The sequence below is a fragment of the Canis lupus genome, chromosome 4 (genome assembly GCF_011100685.1).
Source record: "Canis lupus familiaris isolate Mischka breed German Shepherd chromosome 4, alternate assembly UU_Cfam_GSD_1.0, whole genome shotgun sequence".
NCBI classification, from domain to species: domain Eukaryota; kingdom Metazoa; phylum Chordata; class Mammalia; order Carnivora; family Canidae; genus Canis; species Canis lupus.
In genome coordinates, this window is record NC_049225.1 from 4,842,944 (window position 1) to 4,860,444 (window position 17,501).

Here is a 17,501-nt window from a genome sequence, read left to right on the forward strand (position 1 = left end):
TCTTCGGACTTCATCAAGATAAAAAGCTTCTGCACAGTGAAGGAAACAAAACTAAAAGGTAGTCTATGGAATAGAAGATGCAAATAGACACTTTTTTAGAAAAAACATCCAGATGGTTAACAGACATGTGAAAAGATGCTCAGCATCACACATCATCAGGAAAATACAAATTAAAACCAGGATTAGGGGTGCCTGGGTGGCTCAGTCAGATAAGTGGCCAGCTCCTGATTTCAGCTCAGAATGTGATCTTGGAGTCCTGGGATCAAGCTCCACACTCAGCAGGGAGTCTGCTTCTCTCCCACTCTCTATGCTCCTCCCCAACTCACGCTCGCTCTTGAACACTCTCTCTCAGAAAAATAAATCTTAAAAAAAAAAGAGAGAGAGATACTACCTCACACCTGTCAGAATGGCTAAAATTAACACGAGAAACAATAGGTTTTAGTGAAGATGTGAAGAAACAGGAATCCTCCTGCACTCTTAGTGGGAATGCAGACTGGTGCAGCCACTCTGGAAAATAGTATGGAGATTCCTCAAAAAGTTAAAAATAGAACCACCCTATGATCCAGCAGTTGCACTACTAGGTATCCCAAAGGATACAAAAATACAGATTTGAAGGGGTAAATGCATCCCAATGTTTATATATAGCAGGGCTCAACAAGAACCATACTATGGAAAGAGCCCGAATGTCCATCCACAGATGAATGGATAAAGAAGATGTGGTACATGTATGTAATAGAATATTAGCCATCCAAAAGAATGAAATCTTGTCATTTGCGACAATGTAGATGGAGCTAGAGCATAGTATGCTAAGTGAAATAAGTCAGTCAGATAAAGACATACCATATGATTTCACTCATATGTGAAATTTAAGAAACAAAAGAAATGAACCTGTGGGAGGGTGGAGGGAAACCATAACAGACTCATAACAATAGAGACAAATGGAGAGTTGCTGGAGGGAGGTGGGTGGGGGATGGGCTCGATGAGGGATGGGTATTAAGGGAGGGCACTAGTTGTGATGAGCACTGAGCACTGCATGTATATAAGTGATGAATCATTGAATTCTTCCGAAACCAAAATTGCACTGTATGTTAAAATTTTTTTAAAAATTTTATCACTATTAAAGTTTTAAAGGAAAGTATACCAAGGGCAGGAAGCTGTTTTGTCAGGAGAAAGACATATGATTAACCCAAAGCAGCTCACGTTGTCAAAGGTCTAGGAATTAGCTTTTGGGTTCTAGCACTGACCTTTAAAGTAGTTCACTTAGAGAAGATCAGAGTGTCATTGAATGACACTGAATAAATTCTCCGAAGATCAGTTTGTAAACCAGAATGTCTGTTCATTCATCTTTAATGAGTGATAGCTTATTAGATTTGAAAGTAATGACCCCTATCTGGGAACCTCTGTACTGAGAGATCAGGCATCAAAAACCCAAATCAGAACAGTGCTTGGTTTGATCATTGAATTTGACTAGAATAGTGGGATGTGTTTGTTTTAGAGATCTGGCTCATTCAGGTAGGGTGTGACTAGAATGCTTTATATCTTCCAATTCCTGCATTTCTTCCATTGGACATTGCTACATTGCCAAAATTTCTCTCTTAACCCAGCTTTTTTATAGTGGCCACTTGATACATTGTTTTAAGGTAGTGATTTTACTAATTAAGCTTCAATCTCAGAGCTCTTCTCAGTTATTAGAGACATTGTTGCTTTTCATGTAAGCATTAAATTAGTTCAACTCAGAAGACAGTCTTTTTTTCTTTTATTGAGATATAATTGACATATATTAGTTTCAGGTATACAACATAATGATTCAATATTGCAAAATGATCACACTAAGTCTGGTTAACATCCATCACCGCACAGTTACATTTCTTTTCTTGTGATGAGAACTTTTAAGATCTCTCTTAGCAACTTTCATATATACTATACAGTATTATTAACTGTAGTCACCGTGCTGTTTCCCCAGGACTTACTATTTTACAACTGGAAATTTGTACCTTTTCACCCCCTTCACCCATTTCACCCAGCCCCCGCCTCTGGCAATCACCTATCTGTTCTCTGTATCAGAGTTCATTGTTTTGTTTTTTTGCTTTTTGAAAAACTTTTAGATTCCACATATAAGTGAAATCAAATGGTATTTGTCTTTCTCTGTTGGACTGTCCTCACTTAGCATAATGCCCTCGAGCTCCATGTTGGAAATGGCAAGATTTCCTTTCTTTTTATGGCTGAATAATATTCTTCTGTGTATGTGTGTGCATGTTTCTATGTTTGTGTCACATTTTCTTTATTCCTTCATCTGTCTGTGGGCATTCAGGTTGTGTCCATATTGTGGCTGTTGTAAATGTCCTGCAGTGAACATGGGGCTCAGATGTCTTTTCAAGTGAGTGTTTCCATTTCCTTCAGATAAATACCCAGAAGTGGAATTACTGGATCATAGAGTTGTTGTTTTTAATTTTTTTGAGGACCCTCTGTCCTGTTTTCCACGGTGGCTGCAGGGATCCTCTTTTCAGTACATTCTCTCCAGCACACTTGTTATTTCTTATCCTTCTGATAGTGGTCACCACTCTGACAGGTGTGAGGTGATATCTCATGGTAGTTTTGATTTGCATTTCCTTGATGATGAGCGATGTTGAGCATCTTTTCATGTACCTGTTGGCCATCTGTATGTGTTCTTTCGGAACTATTCGGATCCTTTCCCCACCTTTTAATTGATTGGTTGGGCTTTTGCTGTTGAGTTGTGGGAGTTCTTTATATCTTTTTGATAGTAGCTCTTTGTCAAGTACCCGATTTGCAAATATCTTCTCCCATTCTTAGGCTTTCTTTTTGTTGTGTTGATGGTTTCCTTTGTTTTGCAGCAGCTTTTTGGTGTGAGGTAGTCCCAGTTGTTTATTTTTGCATTTGTTGCCTTTGCATTTGGTGTTGAATTCAAAAAATCATCGCCAAGACCAGTGTCAGGGAGCTTCCCACCTAGGTTTTATGCTAGGAGTTCTATGGTGTCAGGTCATATGTTCGCCTAGGTTTTATGCTAGGAGTTCTGTGTGTCAGGTCATATGTTCAGGTCTTTGATCTATGTTGAGTTGATTTTTGTGTGTGGTTTAGGGTAGTGGCCCAGGTTTATTCCTTGCATGTGGCTGTCCAGTTTGTCCAACACCATTTATTGAAAAGACTGTTCTTTCCCGAGTGCATATGCTTGCCTCCTCTGTTGTAAATTAGTTGACTGTATATGTGTGGGTTTATTTCTGGGCTCTCTCTTCTGTTCATTGATCTACATGTCAGTTTTTATGCCAGTATCATACTGTTTTTGATCCTATTAGTTTTGTAACATAGTTTGAAATCAGGAGGTACAACGCTTCTAGTTTTTTTGTGCTTAAGATTGCTTAGGCTATTTGCTGTCTTTTGTGGTTTCATCCAGATTTTAGTAGTCCTTAATGTATTTCTGTGAAAACATCATTGGAATTTGATAGAGATTGCATTGAATTTATAGACTGCTTTGGGTAGTATGGACATTTTAATAATATTAATACTTCCAATCTATGAGCTTGAATATCTTTCCATATATTGGTGTCTCCTTCAGTTTCTCAGAAGGTGATTTTAATTTCTAAATAAGTGCTTACTTCTCACTTAGACTTCTATAAAAGTGCACTTACCATTCCCCCACCAGCCTACCCTGATGCTGTTCTACTACTGGAGTGACCTTTTTAAAAAAAATTTTTTTTTGATTTTATTTATTTGAAAGAGCAGAAGCAAGGGGAAGGGGAGAGGGAGAGGGAGAAGCAGGTCCCCGCTGAGGAGGGAGCCCCGACAGCGTAGGGGGCGGGCGTAGGGGAACCCCTGGGATCATGACCTCAGGCAGACACCTAACCAACTGAACCACTGAACCACTCAGGTGCCCCTGGAGTGGACTTTCTAAAATTGCAGTTAGGATTGTGTCACTCTTGCGCTTGTAAACTTAAATGCTTTCCCCCTGCCTTCAAGATGAAGGACAGACTCTATGCCACAGGCAGTGCAGACTGGGGCTACTCTTTTTTACATCTCCTTTCATCAGCCTGGGACTTGGGTAGTACTAAATGCTTCACACTTTTCTGAACATGCAGTGCTCTTAGGGTCTGCCTTTTGGTGAGTTCTTTCATCCGCCTCTCCCTTTCCTGATTCCAATGCCTTTAAGATTCTGCTCTGTTCTCACAGTCATTTGAAATCCTGGTTGACCTCCTCAGGCCGAATGACTTTCCTTTGTTGCAGACCCTTTCAGGGCATATTACAAGGATTTGAAGATAGGAGCTATTTCATTTCACTCTTCTAAATCTTTGAGTTGCCCACAGCTTGCTACGTTGTAGACATTTAAAAGTTTAAATAATGGCTTGCATCTGGAAGAATATGGACTCCAAATTTATTTTGTTGTACACATGTTTAGTTTAAAAAATTTTTTCCCAATCATAAAAGATGAAAAATGTATGAGAGGAATACATATTCACTGTTGAGAACTTGACAAAGTATAGAAAGTTTAGAGGAATATGATGATATCCATCTGTTTCCCAGCATATATGGTATATTTCTCCCTAGACTTGTTTTTTTTTTTTCTTCTGTGCATATACCTCTAAGAACACTGTTTTTAGGGAATTGAGATTCAAGGTCAAGTTGAATAGTGAGTTAAGGCCTCCCAGGGAGAAAATAGAAATAATCTGCTCCTGTTACCAAGATAAGACAATGAGATATTTTAAAGGGGCCTCCGCTTTCTGCATTCCAGCTAATGATCATAAAGCTCTGCTTTGCTAAGCAGAGACCCTGCACTTAAGTCATCGTTAACCCTCGGCACAGCCCTGTGAGGTGGGCATCATTTTCCCCATGGTGGAGGTCAGGCAGTGACCACCCGCAGCGTGTCTGTGATGCCTGCTCTCAGGAACCCTGGGGCTTCTCAAGGTGCATAGGAGCCTTACCAGCAACATAAATGAAGAATCTGGTAGCTGAATATAAAGTGACAGACTGCCTGAGGAATCCCAACTCTTAGTGTTTTTATCTGTTTTGTAGATGAGTTGTAATACTTTACAAAAAGCTTTCAAACCACTGGCCTAGCTTATTGGACAAATTCAGTTTTATATGGTATCCTTATAATGCTGGCTAACTGAGACATTACTGTAAAACACTTTATCTCTTAATTTTAATATGTGAAAAATTTTAAAGAATATTAAAACTGTATCTTTTGTCTCATGCTCTAGACCAAAATTCATTCCAATTCATTTTGAGTTTAACATTATTTATTAAGTAACTATTTTTCGAGTGCCTGTTCTGTATGTCAGGCCATTCTAGGTGCCAGGGATATAGTAGTTAATAAGACCGACAAGATCCCTGCTCTCATGGTGCTTGCATTCTAGTGGGAACAGTTCGTTGGACAATAGGAACATAAATAGGAAATATCAGAGTGATAAGTCTTATTAGGAAAAGAAGACAAGCTGATGTGGTAGAGAAGAATTGGGAGCTGGCTGCCTTCTGTTGGATCCCTGGAGCAAGCCAGAGGACCTGACAGTTGGGTATGGCCTGAGCGATGCAGAGGAGCAGCTGAGCACCCATGGAGAAATTAGAAGCCACTAGAATTTAAGTGTGTATCAAACCTTGGGGCAGAGGAATATAACTTTCTAAGTTCAAAATTTAATAGTAATAATCACAAACGAAAAGCTTGACAAATTTGACAAGATAAAACTTATGGACCTTTTAATTTAAAAAAAAAAGTTAAGTGGCAAACAATTCTGAAAAAAGCATTTTAGCATATAATATACACACAGGATTATTTATTACAAGATAACAAGACTAATAAAATTAGAAAACTCAGTAGCTAAATGGAGAAGAAGCATGGGTCCATAATTCCCAGGAGAGACTATATAATTTATAAACATTAGAAATCAAAAGAAACGCAATTAAATGAGGAATCATTTTTTAATGTACTAAATTGAAACTTATTTGCTTTCATCAATATCCCATACTTGGAAGAATACAATGGAGGTAGTATTTTTTGAATTGGGAAATTAGTATAATTAACTTTTGAAAAGACAGTTTGGCATTGTGTCCCAAAATCTGTATAAAATATCTCTATTTCTTTCTTTTCCCCATAATTTCACCTCTGAATGTATTTTGAAACAAAACAAGTTATTAGGGAAAAATAAACATTTACACCAAAACACAGCTTCCTTAGATATTTGTAGAGTCTCAATGTCTGCGGGTGGGGAACTGTTTGTGGGACTCAGAATGCATGTACTCGAGGGCATGTGAGTTAGGTGTGCGTGGTAAAGAATGGTTGTATCAGCTGTGGTGGCGTCAGGTGTAGTGGAAAATGCAAGCAGCAGTGTGCACAATTGTCTCTGCACTTTGTACTTGTATCTTTAAGATGTGCATGGAAAAAAAAACTCATGAATATACACCAACACTTAACAGTGTTGTGTGTTAGAGTGGGGGATAAAATTTTTAATCAATAGGTCTTAGAAAAAAAATTAATTTTTCTTTAAAAACTTAAACCCTAAATGACAACAATAAAGAATTCAACTCACCTCATCTTTCCACAAAAAGAGCTTCGAAGGTACCATTGTGTGGGAGAGCCAAGACCTCCAAGGCCTTGTGTCAAGAAATCTCCACAAAGTGACTGTAAACGATGGTGGGGGAGTTCTCCGAGTCATTACAGTAAGTCATCCTCTCTTCCTAAGGCTGTTGAGCATACTTCAGCATTTTTTAATATATAAAAAGTGTTTTTAACTTTACTTTTACATCACCCCAGGGAATGTGGAGCAATGGATCTTGGGTATTTGAGAGCAAGTACAGCAGAAAATGTTGAATCATCATAGTAAAGACAAAGAACTCAAATGTTCTATGATTTTCTCACTCTAGTGTTAATAAACACACAGTTTTGCCTTAAGATTGGTGCATTTTAGGGCAGCCGGGGTGGCTCAGCAGTTTAGCACTGCCTTCAGCCCAGGGCATGATCCGGGAGACCCAGGGTTGAGTCCCACGTCGGGCTCCCTGCATGGAGCCTACTTCTTCCTCTGCCTGTGTCTCTGCCTCTCTCTCTCTCTCTCTCTCTCTCATGAATAAATAAAATCTTAAAAAAAAAAAAAGATTGGTGCATTTTAAAAAGTGTGATATTTTATTTCTCAATAATTTTTAAGCTAACATTCTTTTTAAAGTTTTTTTTTTTTAATTTTTATTTATTTATGATAGTCACAGAGAGAGAGAGAGAGAGGCAGAGACATAGGCAGAGGGAGAAGCAGGCTCCATGCACTGGAGCCCGACGTGGGATTCGATCCCAGGTCTCCAGGATTGCGCCCTGGGCCAAAGGCAGGCGCTAAACCGCTGCGCCACCCAGGGATCCCTTAAGCTAACATTCTTGAAGGACACTTGCTCAACAGTTTTCAAAATATTCACTCATCCTTAAAGCAGGATATTTGTTAAAATAGCATAGACCACAGTACTTGAAAATAAGACGGAGTTTTTACTTTCATTTATATTGCTGAGGTTTTTTTTTTTTTTTTTTTTTTAAGATTCTATTTATATATTTGTTAATGAGAGACAGAGAGAAAGAGGCAGAGACACAGGCACAGGGGAAGTAGGCTCCATGCAGGGATCCCAATGTGGGACTCAATCTCAGGACTCCAGATCACACCCTGAGCCGAAGGCAGACATTCAACTGCTGAGCCCTCCAGGCATCCCTATTGCAGAGATTTCTACCTCTTATTTTTCATTTATTCATATTTGCTTCAAATTTAAAACAGTTTGATGAGTAAATATCTCCAAGTAAATGTGGGGATGATAAGGCAGACTTAAAATGATGAGCCTTAAACAGGTGGCATTTGTGGTGTTACAAACACAGTCTCGTCCTCCTTGAAGCTCTGGTGTGATCATTCAGAAAGTTCTTGGCATCTCAGATCAAAAGCTTAGTCAATTTTTTTTTTTTTTAAGATTTTATTTATTCATGAGAGGGACAGGGAGCCCGACGTGGGACTCGATCTCAGGACTCTGGGATCATGCCCTGAGCCAAAGGCAGGCAGGCAGGCAGGCAGGCAAGTGCTTAACTGCTGAGCCACTCAGGCTTCCCAGCTTAGTCTATTTTTGTTAACTATTAATCTTCATGTGAATTAATTCTTGAATTTGAAATGAATGTTAGGTGGTCTGCTGTTACTTGTTTCGAAAACCACTCCTGGCCCACAGTGGAATCACACTCCAGTGAGGAAGAAAGACATTAGATCACAGATTCATATATAATTGCAGACTTAGCCTTGTGGGTTGTGGTTAGGATCTCAGCCTTTATTACGAATAGTCCTTTATTTACAATCAAATGTCTTAGGATATTTAATTATAGTTTTATTCTTTTATTTCCAAGGCAAGTGCCTTTAACATGTCACCTCCTTTTCTATTTATGAAACTTAAAAATATCCAAAATGTGCCAGAATCCTTTAGTTAATTAAGTTGGTTGCACAAAAGGAAACCAGATGACTTCTGAGTTGAAGACTAGGTTCAAATGGAAAAACTCAAATGATCTACTTGGGATAAATATGGTTGTAGAGGGCTAAACATAGCTTACACACTCAGCTAACCTTGAAGTCTGGTGACTTGGTAGCCTCTTCTAGGAAACCCCACGTACAAATAAAGGTTTCCATCATAAATGCATAAAGCTGAAAGTTTCCCTGAGTCTTGCTGGCTTGCCAGCAAGCGATAATGTCAAAAACTTAAAAGCCAAACGGTGACCTTTTAGAAAGAAGTTAATAAAAAGTACCATCAAATTCTAAACATGCCAAAACAGTGTAGAATACATGATGAAAAAATACGGTATACAACCTTTCCTGGCTCAGCAAAGTTTTGGTAGTTTCCTCCATATTGAAAACTGTATTTTCAACTAAATGACAAATTCCCACAATCACATCAGAACCGTGTCTCTCGACAGCCCTAAAACACTGCTCTGTACAGTATGGTTTATTTCAAAGGGCTATTCTGTGTGCAGTAGAGCAAACTTTAAAAATGTGCCTAGGTGTATTTGAGAGTGGCAGTTTTTACTCTCCAAGAAATCAAAGGTGGTAATTTTAAGTGGTAGGATTATGGTATAAAATAGTTGGTTTTTGTACTATTATGGTAGCAAGTTTAAGAATATATGATTCTGTGTAAGTTGGAATTCTGAACACTGTGGACTGCCATGTATACCTCATCTTTAATATTGTAATCAGATAAAAATAGGAGAATACTGATGTCATCCTGATTGTGTAAGTCTCAGATGGATTTATCTGCTGTAGAGTCACATTATGAATTTTGCCAAATCAGTTTTAAAATAGAAGAAATGTATTTTTAGTAATGAAACATTGAGTACTTCTGTTCTTGTTGCTTTCAGGCTGGGGAGGGCGCCTTGCCTCATGAATTCATGGAAGGTGTGGAGGGAGTTGCAGGTGGTTTTATTTACACCATTCAGGGTAAGTCGGCTGCTTGAAAGAGTGCCCTGAATCTCATGCACCTAATCTAACTCTATACTTTGACATAAAAGGTGATTTTTTTTGTCATTAAAGAAAAACATTATTGATATATAATTCACATACACTTAACCCTTTTAAAGTAATTAAGTCACTGGTTTGCAGTATATGAAAGTTCTGCAAGCATCTCTATTAATTTCAGAGCATTTCCATCACTTCAAAAAGAAACCCTTTGCCCACTGGCAAGCACTCTTCATTCTCCCCTCCCCAATCCCCTACCAACCATTAATCTTCTCACTGTACTTTCCGACCTTAAATGTAAGGATTTATTTCTGGGCTCACAGTTCTTTTCTTTTCTTCCTTCTTTTTTTTTTTTTCTTTTTTTTTTTTAAGATTTATTTATTTGAGAGAGCGAGTGCACAAGCCCGAGGAGCAGAGGGAGAGAATCTCAAGCAGACTCCCTGCTGAGTGTGGAGCCCAAAGTGTGGCTCAATCTCAAGACCCTGAGATCAGGACCTGAGCAGAAACCAAGAGTCGGATGCTTAACCGACTGAGCCACCCAGGCGCCCCTGAGTTCTCAGTTTTGTTCTTTTGATCAGTTTTGTTCTTTTGATCTACCAACACTACGCTGTTCTTGATTATGTGACTTTGTCGTAGGATCTGACATCAGGAAGTATGAATCCTTCAACTCTGTTCTCTTTCAAGATTGTTTTGGCTATTCTGGGTCCCCTGCATTTCCAAATGAATTTTAGGATTAGCTTTTCAGTTTCTGCAAGTGATCCAGCTGGGATTTTGAAAGGGGTTGCATTGAACACGTAGATCATCAGGGAGCGTTGCTGTTCAGACATTAAGTCTGATCCATGAATGTGGATGTCCTTCCATTGACTTAGGTCTTACTAGTTTCTTTTAGCGATGTTTTGTGATTTTCAGAGTATAAGTCTTATATTTCTTTTGCTAAATTTATTCTTTGGTATTTCTGCTTTTTGATGTTATCATAAGTGGAATTGTTTTCTACACTTCATTTCTAGGTTGTTCATTGCTAATATATAGAAATACAATTGATTTTTATATATCAATCTTGTATACTGTAATTTTGCTGAATTCATTTATTAAGTTACTAGTTTTGTGTGTACCTTAGGGTTTTCCATGTATAAGATCATGTCATCTGCAAATGGAGGTGGTTGCACTTCTTTTCCTCCAATCTGGATGCCTTTAATTGCTTTTTCTTGTCTGTCATGGCTTGAATGTCTACTACACTGTTGAGTAGAAGTGGCCAGGCAGACGCCCTTGTCTTGTTCCCGCTCTTAGAGAGAGAGAGAGAGAGCATCCAGTCTTTTACCATAAGGGTGATCTTGACAAATCAGTGACCTTGGGCTTCATTGACCCTGGGTGGCTGTCTTTGGTTTATCCTCCAGCCAGGTAGGGACTTCTACAGAACCACTGGACCATGGCCAGATGGCTGTAATGGGCTTAGTGCTGCTCATCAGTCAGGGGGGAAGAACCTTTGCTTCCCTGACCCCACAATCATGGCGTGTCTGTGCTTCTGTTGGAGACGGTGCCGTGGACTCAGCTTCTCCTCCTGCTTTCCCCTCATAATGTGAATATTTAAACATAGGCTCTAGGAGAGGGATCTAGGGAGAGGGAGAAGCAGACTCCCCAGTGAACAGGGAGCCCCATGTGGGGCTCAATTGCTAGACCCCGGGATCATGATCTGAGCCGAAGGCAGATACTTAACTGACTGAGCCATGAGCCACCCAAGTGTCCCTCTGCTCTCATCTTACTACAGTTATTCTCCTGTTACTCCAATTTTCTAACTTTTACTTTCCTTCAAGTGTTAAATTGTATATACTTATCTCTGTCTTTAAAATAAAAGGATATTACAGTAGAATGTAAGAGCTGGGACACAAGGTCATTAAGGCCTGGGTTTCTCGAAGGGCAATAGTCTGTGGTCCACTGGCGTCAGACTTGTAGGAAGACACATATTAAATACAGCCTTGGGCCACATCCCAGACCTGCTGAACATTTAGATTTGGGGTGCAGGACTTTGTCAGTAAGCAGTCCCCAAAGCCACTGATGCAGTCTACCTCCCCCTCCTAATGAGAGGACAGGCCTGGAAATGTGCAGCTTGCGCAGTGCTCATAGAGCAGCAGAGAGAGAAGTCCAATCTCAGCCTTCAGCTGCCCACGCTGCACCCCCCGCCCCCAGCTTTCCCTTTGTGGTTCCAGAAGGTGGGGCGCCAAACGACTCTGTTGTTTCCTCACCCCTCAGCCACTCAATTTATTTTTCAGAAGTTTTCTCTAATTTGAAGTGAGACATTTGAGAAAATCCTGCCCTGGTGAAAAAATTGCTGCCTTAAATCGATAGGCTCTGAAGACAGTCCCTGCATAAATGTGACCAGTGATTCATTAATGTGTGAGGTAGTAAACATGCCTTGTACGTGTATTTTTATTGTGAAATATCACAAACACACCAAAAATAGTGCTGTAAGAAATAGCCATGTCCTTATTACTCAGAATGACATATTGTCACATCTGCACTTACATTTTGTCACCTCTGCTTCCTTTAAAAAAAAAAAATCACAGAAACAGGTGAAGCCCCTTCCCTTCCAGCTATTCCTCCCTCCCCTCGGAGAGGATCCTACTGTCCTGAAATTTGTGTGCACCCTTCCCATTCTTACTTTCCTGCTTTCCCCTACACATGTAGTATCTCAATAACATACAGTTTCGATGTATTTTGTAATTGAGGTCTACAGCATTGTAGTGTATATATCAGCAATAAAGATACTTTTTCCTTGGCATTATTTTTCGGTGCTGTTCCTCTGAACATGCAAGATAAGGTTTGTTTTTTTTTAAATCTGCTCTATTCATTATGTGACTGCTCCATGGTCTGGCCATTCTCCTGTCAGGGATGGAAATAAGGTTGCTTCCATTTCTTCCATTACAAACGGTGCTTTAGGGAGTGTCCTTGTGAGCAGATATTATATGGCATTTGGGGAGGGGACCATGGGTCCTCTCAACCCCCCGGGGGGGCCTCATAGCTGCTTTCCCTTAGGACCCTCGGGGAGAGAGTGAGTGTGCAGAATGTTCCACATGCTGGGTCTTAAGCGTTTGCAACAGCAGTTTTCTCCATCTCAACTTTTCCTTTGTAGAAGGTGATGCACTCTTACAAAACCTTCATTCTCGCCCTCGAAGACTTCTTGACCATATGAGTAATCTCCACAGGGAAGACGCCTTACTGCGGGAGGAAAGCCGTTTGTATGACGACATTGTTTTTGTGGATGTCGTCGACACTTACCGAAATGTTCCTGCGAAATTACTGAACTTCTATAGATGGTAGGTGGTAAGAATGCTGGGTAGGTAGCATTTGTCTTACTGTTCTTTGGATGTGGAAACAATTTATCGACATTAGACCACTGCTTTTTTTTTTTTTTTAACCCACCCCAGGAGCCCTGACCACTTGGGATATGATCTGTGGTATCCTGGTTCTTTGTGAGGACTGACCTTTTAAAATTCTGCTACTTTCTCATTCAGATGAGCGGATCCATGATGCAAATGATCTTGATCAAAAACAGGGCAAAAGTTGATTTCATTTTGAGTCGCTCTGTTCTGAGACAGCATCAGTTCTATGAGTCAGTGTCTTGGTTGCCTCAGACCAACGCCAGACGAAAATCAATGAGTTTGAAAATGGTCCATTTTCAGTTGTGATCATACCCACCGACCAAAGTGCCCTGCATATGGTTCCCTCGAACCCAGGTCACTGATCTGAATTCTGTTCAGCTGAACATCCGCATTGTTTCCATCCTCTTCTTCATGCCTTTAAGAATGGCTTGGCCTTATTCCAAAACTTTTCTGTAGGATGAAATCCAACAGCCCTTGGAGTTTCCCATAACTTCCCCAACCCTTCAGTATTGCTTCTCTTCGATCTGGGTTGTAATTCCTACCTTTATAATATCACTGGCAGCAACAATAATAATACTATTATGTATGTAGTTGACATTATTAGTTCCTCCACGGTCTGCTTACTTGCCCTGTCCACCCTGACCCTAGAACTAAAACCGAACTACCTTTGAGAGTCTAGCCTAAACCTATAGTGTTTTTATATCTGTGTCCTTTCACTGACTCTCATATTATCGGTGAGCTTGTTTCTTGGTGGGCCTACTGAGCCTGTCCCTCTCTCTTCTCTGATGCCCTGGACAGAGTGGGAGATTATAAGCACTTTATGGATACAGTCCCCTGGTCCTGAGGGGTGGGGAATGTTTCATAGCTAGGACAGGTTAACATAAGTCACCTTGTGGGTAGAGGGCAGAGAGAAATAAGAGTTGGAAGTTGGGGCGTGTCTGGAATACCAGGGTCGTGTTTGGACAGCTGTAGTGAGGATAAGAACCTTCTTTAGCTCAGGGCCTCTAGGAGTGGTGCATGTTGTAAGGGGGCCAAGGCAAGAATATAAACAGATGAAGGGTGGAAATGGAGGTCCAAGAAATGGGAAATCTGGATTGTGCAGTTCTGGAACTTTCTATAGGGAGTTGATTCCCAGTTGTGGAAGTTTAGTTTAGTTTAGCTGTTACCTTGAGTTGAAGGTTATCTCCTGTGCTCTTTGTACATCTCTGAGATCTCAGTCATCACTGCTACTGTGTCTCAGGCCGTCACCTCCACCTGAATACTAGTGACGAGCTAACAGACCCAGGCTTTGGCACCCCCTGCCCCCCAGCCTCGGCCTCCACTACCATCTGCCCTCCATTCTGCAACAAAAGCTGCGTTCATCCTTCTTCACGTGATTCCTTAGTGACCACAGCATCCTTTATCACAGATTCCTCCAACAAATAAGTGTCATGTACACCTGTGCTGTTAGAAACTTTACAAGCATGGGGCTGTGCACTTTGGTGTAGACCTGTTGTTAAATTCACTGTTCTTTGACCCGATAACACTTTCTCCAGATTTCTTTTATTCAGATTTCTGTCATTTGGTTTCCTAGCAAGACTCTGAGTTTGCTTTTTTTTTTTTTTTTTTTTTTATCAGAGATGGACAGGGCTTGACAATGGGAAACGACTTGCCCTTATAGGTCTAGGTAAATGAAGTCACCCTCCTGGGTCTTCCTAAAGGTCACTTTTGAGAGCTTAATTGCTGGGAATTGTTTCTAAGGGGAAATATTTTTCAGTGTTTGAAAGCCCATAAAATATCTGAGTACAGTATTACTGGTGGCACAACAGTCTTCTGTGCAAGAGCCAGGTGTGACACCCATTGTGTCGTCATCCCCCTCCCCCCGTTAACACAAGTTCCAAGGTTTGCTCACATGTTTAATAGATTTGGCAGCCTGACTGGAACAGTGTCAGAGAAGCGTGCCTTTGGTCATATATTCCACTTAAGCCCAATCTTTTTTTCGTTGTGTCCTTTTTCTTTTGCACCTTTTAAAATCAGCTTGGTACTTCTCTGTGTTAGGCCACTTGATGAAAATCAAGTGAGGACTGCAGGTGGTAGCAGTAGCATTCTGAGCAAATGTTCTCAACATTGAAGGAAGAAGAAACTGAAGAAGTATGCAGGTCATACAGGGACGGTTCATTAAAATAGTAGCAGCGTCACGGCCTTGGCCTCACTTCATTTCCTGGTGTGGACACACTCTCATATTCCCTTTTGCCAACAGGACTGTGGAAACAGCCAGCTTTGATTTATTGCTGAAGACAGATGACGACTGTTATATAGACTTGGAAGCTGTGTTTAATAGGATTGACCACAAGAATCTGGATGGGCCTAATTTTTGGTGGGGAAAGTAAGTTCAACCTTGTTAGCCCTTTGGCCTTCATGTACCTGGTCAAATGGAATTCATTTAGAATGAAACACATAGGCTGTTTTTCACAAGCAAAATGTGCTTGAGATAGGAAAGCTCTCCCCTTGGCTCCTGGGTTACTGTATGTTATTAATCTATAGTTAGAGGGATGATCTGTCGAATGGAAAACATCAGGCTAGGGTGATGAAGGAGCAGAAGGTGATGTAGCTTTTAGGGTCAAGACCCAGAAATAAGTGGTACTCACATGAAAAGCTGCTGTACATTATGATAGAATAAATTTCTGACACATTTCTGAAACTTTGCTGTTTCTTCAGGAATACAATATGGATTAATGATCCTTTTGAGCATGTGTACACACAATGCTCTGGTGCTTTCAGAAGCTCCACAAATGTGACTTTGAGGGAATTTGACACAAGTCTTTCATGTAACACACCTGCTAGATAAATAATTCCTTTCCTTAGACTAAAAAAAATTGTTCTTCCCTTGCTTTTACAGCCTAGTTCTTTTTAGTGACATAAGGGGGCCCAGCTTAAGATTGGTAGTAGGACAGTTGTCAGACACGAAGAAGCCAACCTGTTTTGAATCTCAGTTTCAGGCTGAATTGGGCAGTTGACCGGACCGGTAAGTGGCAGGAGCTGGAGTATCCCAGTCCTGCCTACCCAGCCTTTGCCTGTGGTTCGGGGTATGTGATCTCCAGGGATATCGTCCACTGGCTCGCCAGCAATGCGGGCAGGCTAAAGACCTATCAGGTAATTCAGGATTTCTGCCAGTGTGCCGAGGGAAAGCAGGCTATTTCTTTCTGTATAGGATTCACCCTTAGAGGTCAGGGACACACTCCTATCCTCCAAATCCTGGCTCTAATTTCTATTCCTAAATGTTCTTTTGAGCCTACTTATTATGATTTCAGACTGTATTTACAAGTGTAGTCCCCGGAGGAATGTAAAGCTTGACATTCACAAGAAGGAAGACCATAAAGCAAGTGCTTTGTTTTCGTTGATTCTGGTGATCATGTCAGTAAACAACCTGCCTAGTTGCTGGATCCACTGTACTGTTCGTACGGTCAGTGCTGGAGGTTTAAGGCCCACAAGAAGGGTTGACTGACCAGTCGCTGTGCTGTGTCAGGTCGTTTCACTGTGGTGTGGTGTTAATGGCCACTAGCTTTTTTACTCTGCGCACAAGTGTTAATGCATGCTTGGCATTTCCTGGTGGAGTAATTACGAAATGAAGAAGTGAAAAGATGATTGATCATGGGAATGTGTGACATCGTGTTTAGAGATGATACAGCATTTAAACCTCCGTATTTAAACTTTACGGGGTGCATACAGGGTGAAGACGTAAGCATGGGCATCTGGATGGCAGCCATTGGACCTACGCGGTACCAGGTAAGCAGCCTGGCGGGTGGCAGCCCTGGGGTCTGAAGAGTTGAGGAAGTGAGGTTTCTGGGTCAGATATTTGGCAGAAACAGAACTGAAGGTCTGGCATCAGAGCTGTGCTCTTGATGCTCTTGATGTAATTCACAATAATTCACCTCAGTTCTCATACTTTTCTGAGTTTAAACCAAAAAGAGGGACACCTGGGTGGCTCCGTGGTTGAGTGTCTGCCTTTGACCCAGGGCATGATCCCGGATTCCTGGGACCGAGTTCTGCATCGGGCTCCTTGCAGGCAGCCTGCTTCTCCTTCAGCCTGTGTCTCTGCGTCTCTCTCTCCTCTGTGTCTCTCATGAATAAATAAATAAAATCTTTAAATAAACCAAAAAGAAATGTTTTGGATGGAAGTTTTCCTACCCACAGAGAAGAATTAGGTTTTTATATGTTTGATTACAAATTCTGTGTAGCTTTAAAATGTAAGGAAACCTGCCGGCTGGTTTCATCAGGGCATGCAACTCTGATCTGGAGGTCATGAGTTCGAGCCCCATGTTGGGCATAGAGTCTACTTAAAAAAAAAAAAAAAAAAAAAAGACCTTAAGAAATCAGCTAGCTAAAGTTCCCAGGAGCATGTGGTCCAAGGACCCTTCAGCCTTTCCGAATGATGCAAATAAAACAGTGGATAAAATACTGGAAGGTGTTTTTGAAAATACACTGATTGCTGAGCCAGGAAAAGAAAGAAATGAATCTGCAGAGACCAGAAATGGGAAGTAGGAGCCCTGAGAAGAGAGTAGGCATGAACCTGGGCTTTGCTGCAAAGCTTCCTGTTGATTTGGACTCTCGCGGCTTCTGCTTTGGCCACAGAAGGTGCAGGGGGCCAAGGAATGCGTGGGGCCTGCTGGGGCCCAGAGCAGGGCCCCCTGCT

At 41.0% G+C, this 17,501-nt stretch overlaps 1 protein-coding gene across 2 annotated transcripts in view; it reads left to right on the forward strand.

Annotated features, from left to right (window-relative positions):
* The window catches only part of B3GALNT2 (beta-1,3-N-acetylgalactosaminyltransferase 2), a 56,878-nt gene that overhangs the window by 35,569 nt on the left and 3,808 nt on the right, over positions 1-17,501 (forward strand). The window contains exons 6-11 of one of the 2 annotated variants that reach the window (XM_038533858.1): positions 6,553-6,663; positions 9,356-9,434; positions 12,580-12,763; positions 15,069-15,194; positions 15,802-15,961; positions 16,538-16,594. In XM_038533858.1, the coding sequence (XP_038389786.1) occupies positions 6,553-6,663; positions 9,356-9,434; positions 12,580-12,763; positions 15,069-15,194; positions 15,802-15,961; positions 16,538-16,594 (717 nt within the window). The remainder of the gene's footprint in view (positions 1-6,552; positions 6,664-9,355; positions 9,435-12,579; positions 12,764-15,068; positions 15,195-15,801; positions 15,962-16,537; positions 16,595-17,501) is intronic. The other variant, XM_038533859.1, reaches the window with a different exon arrangement.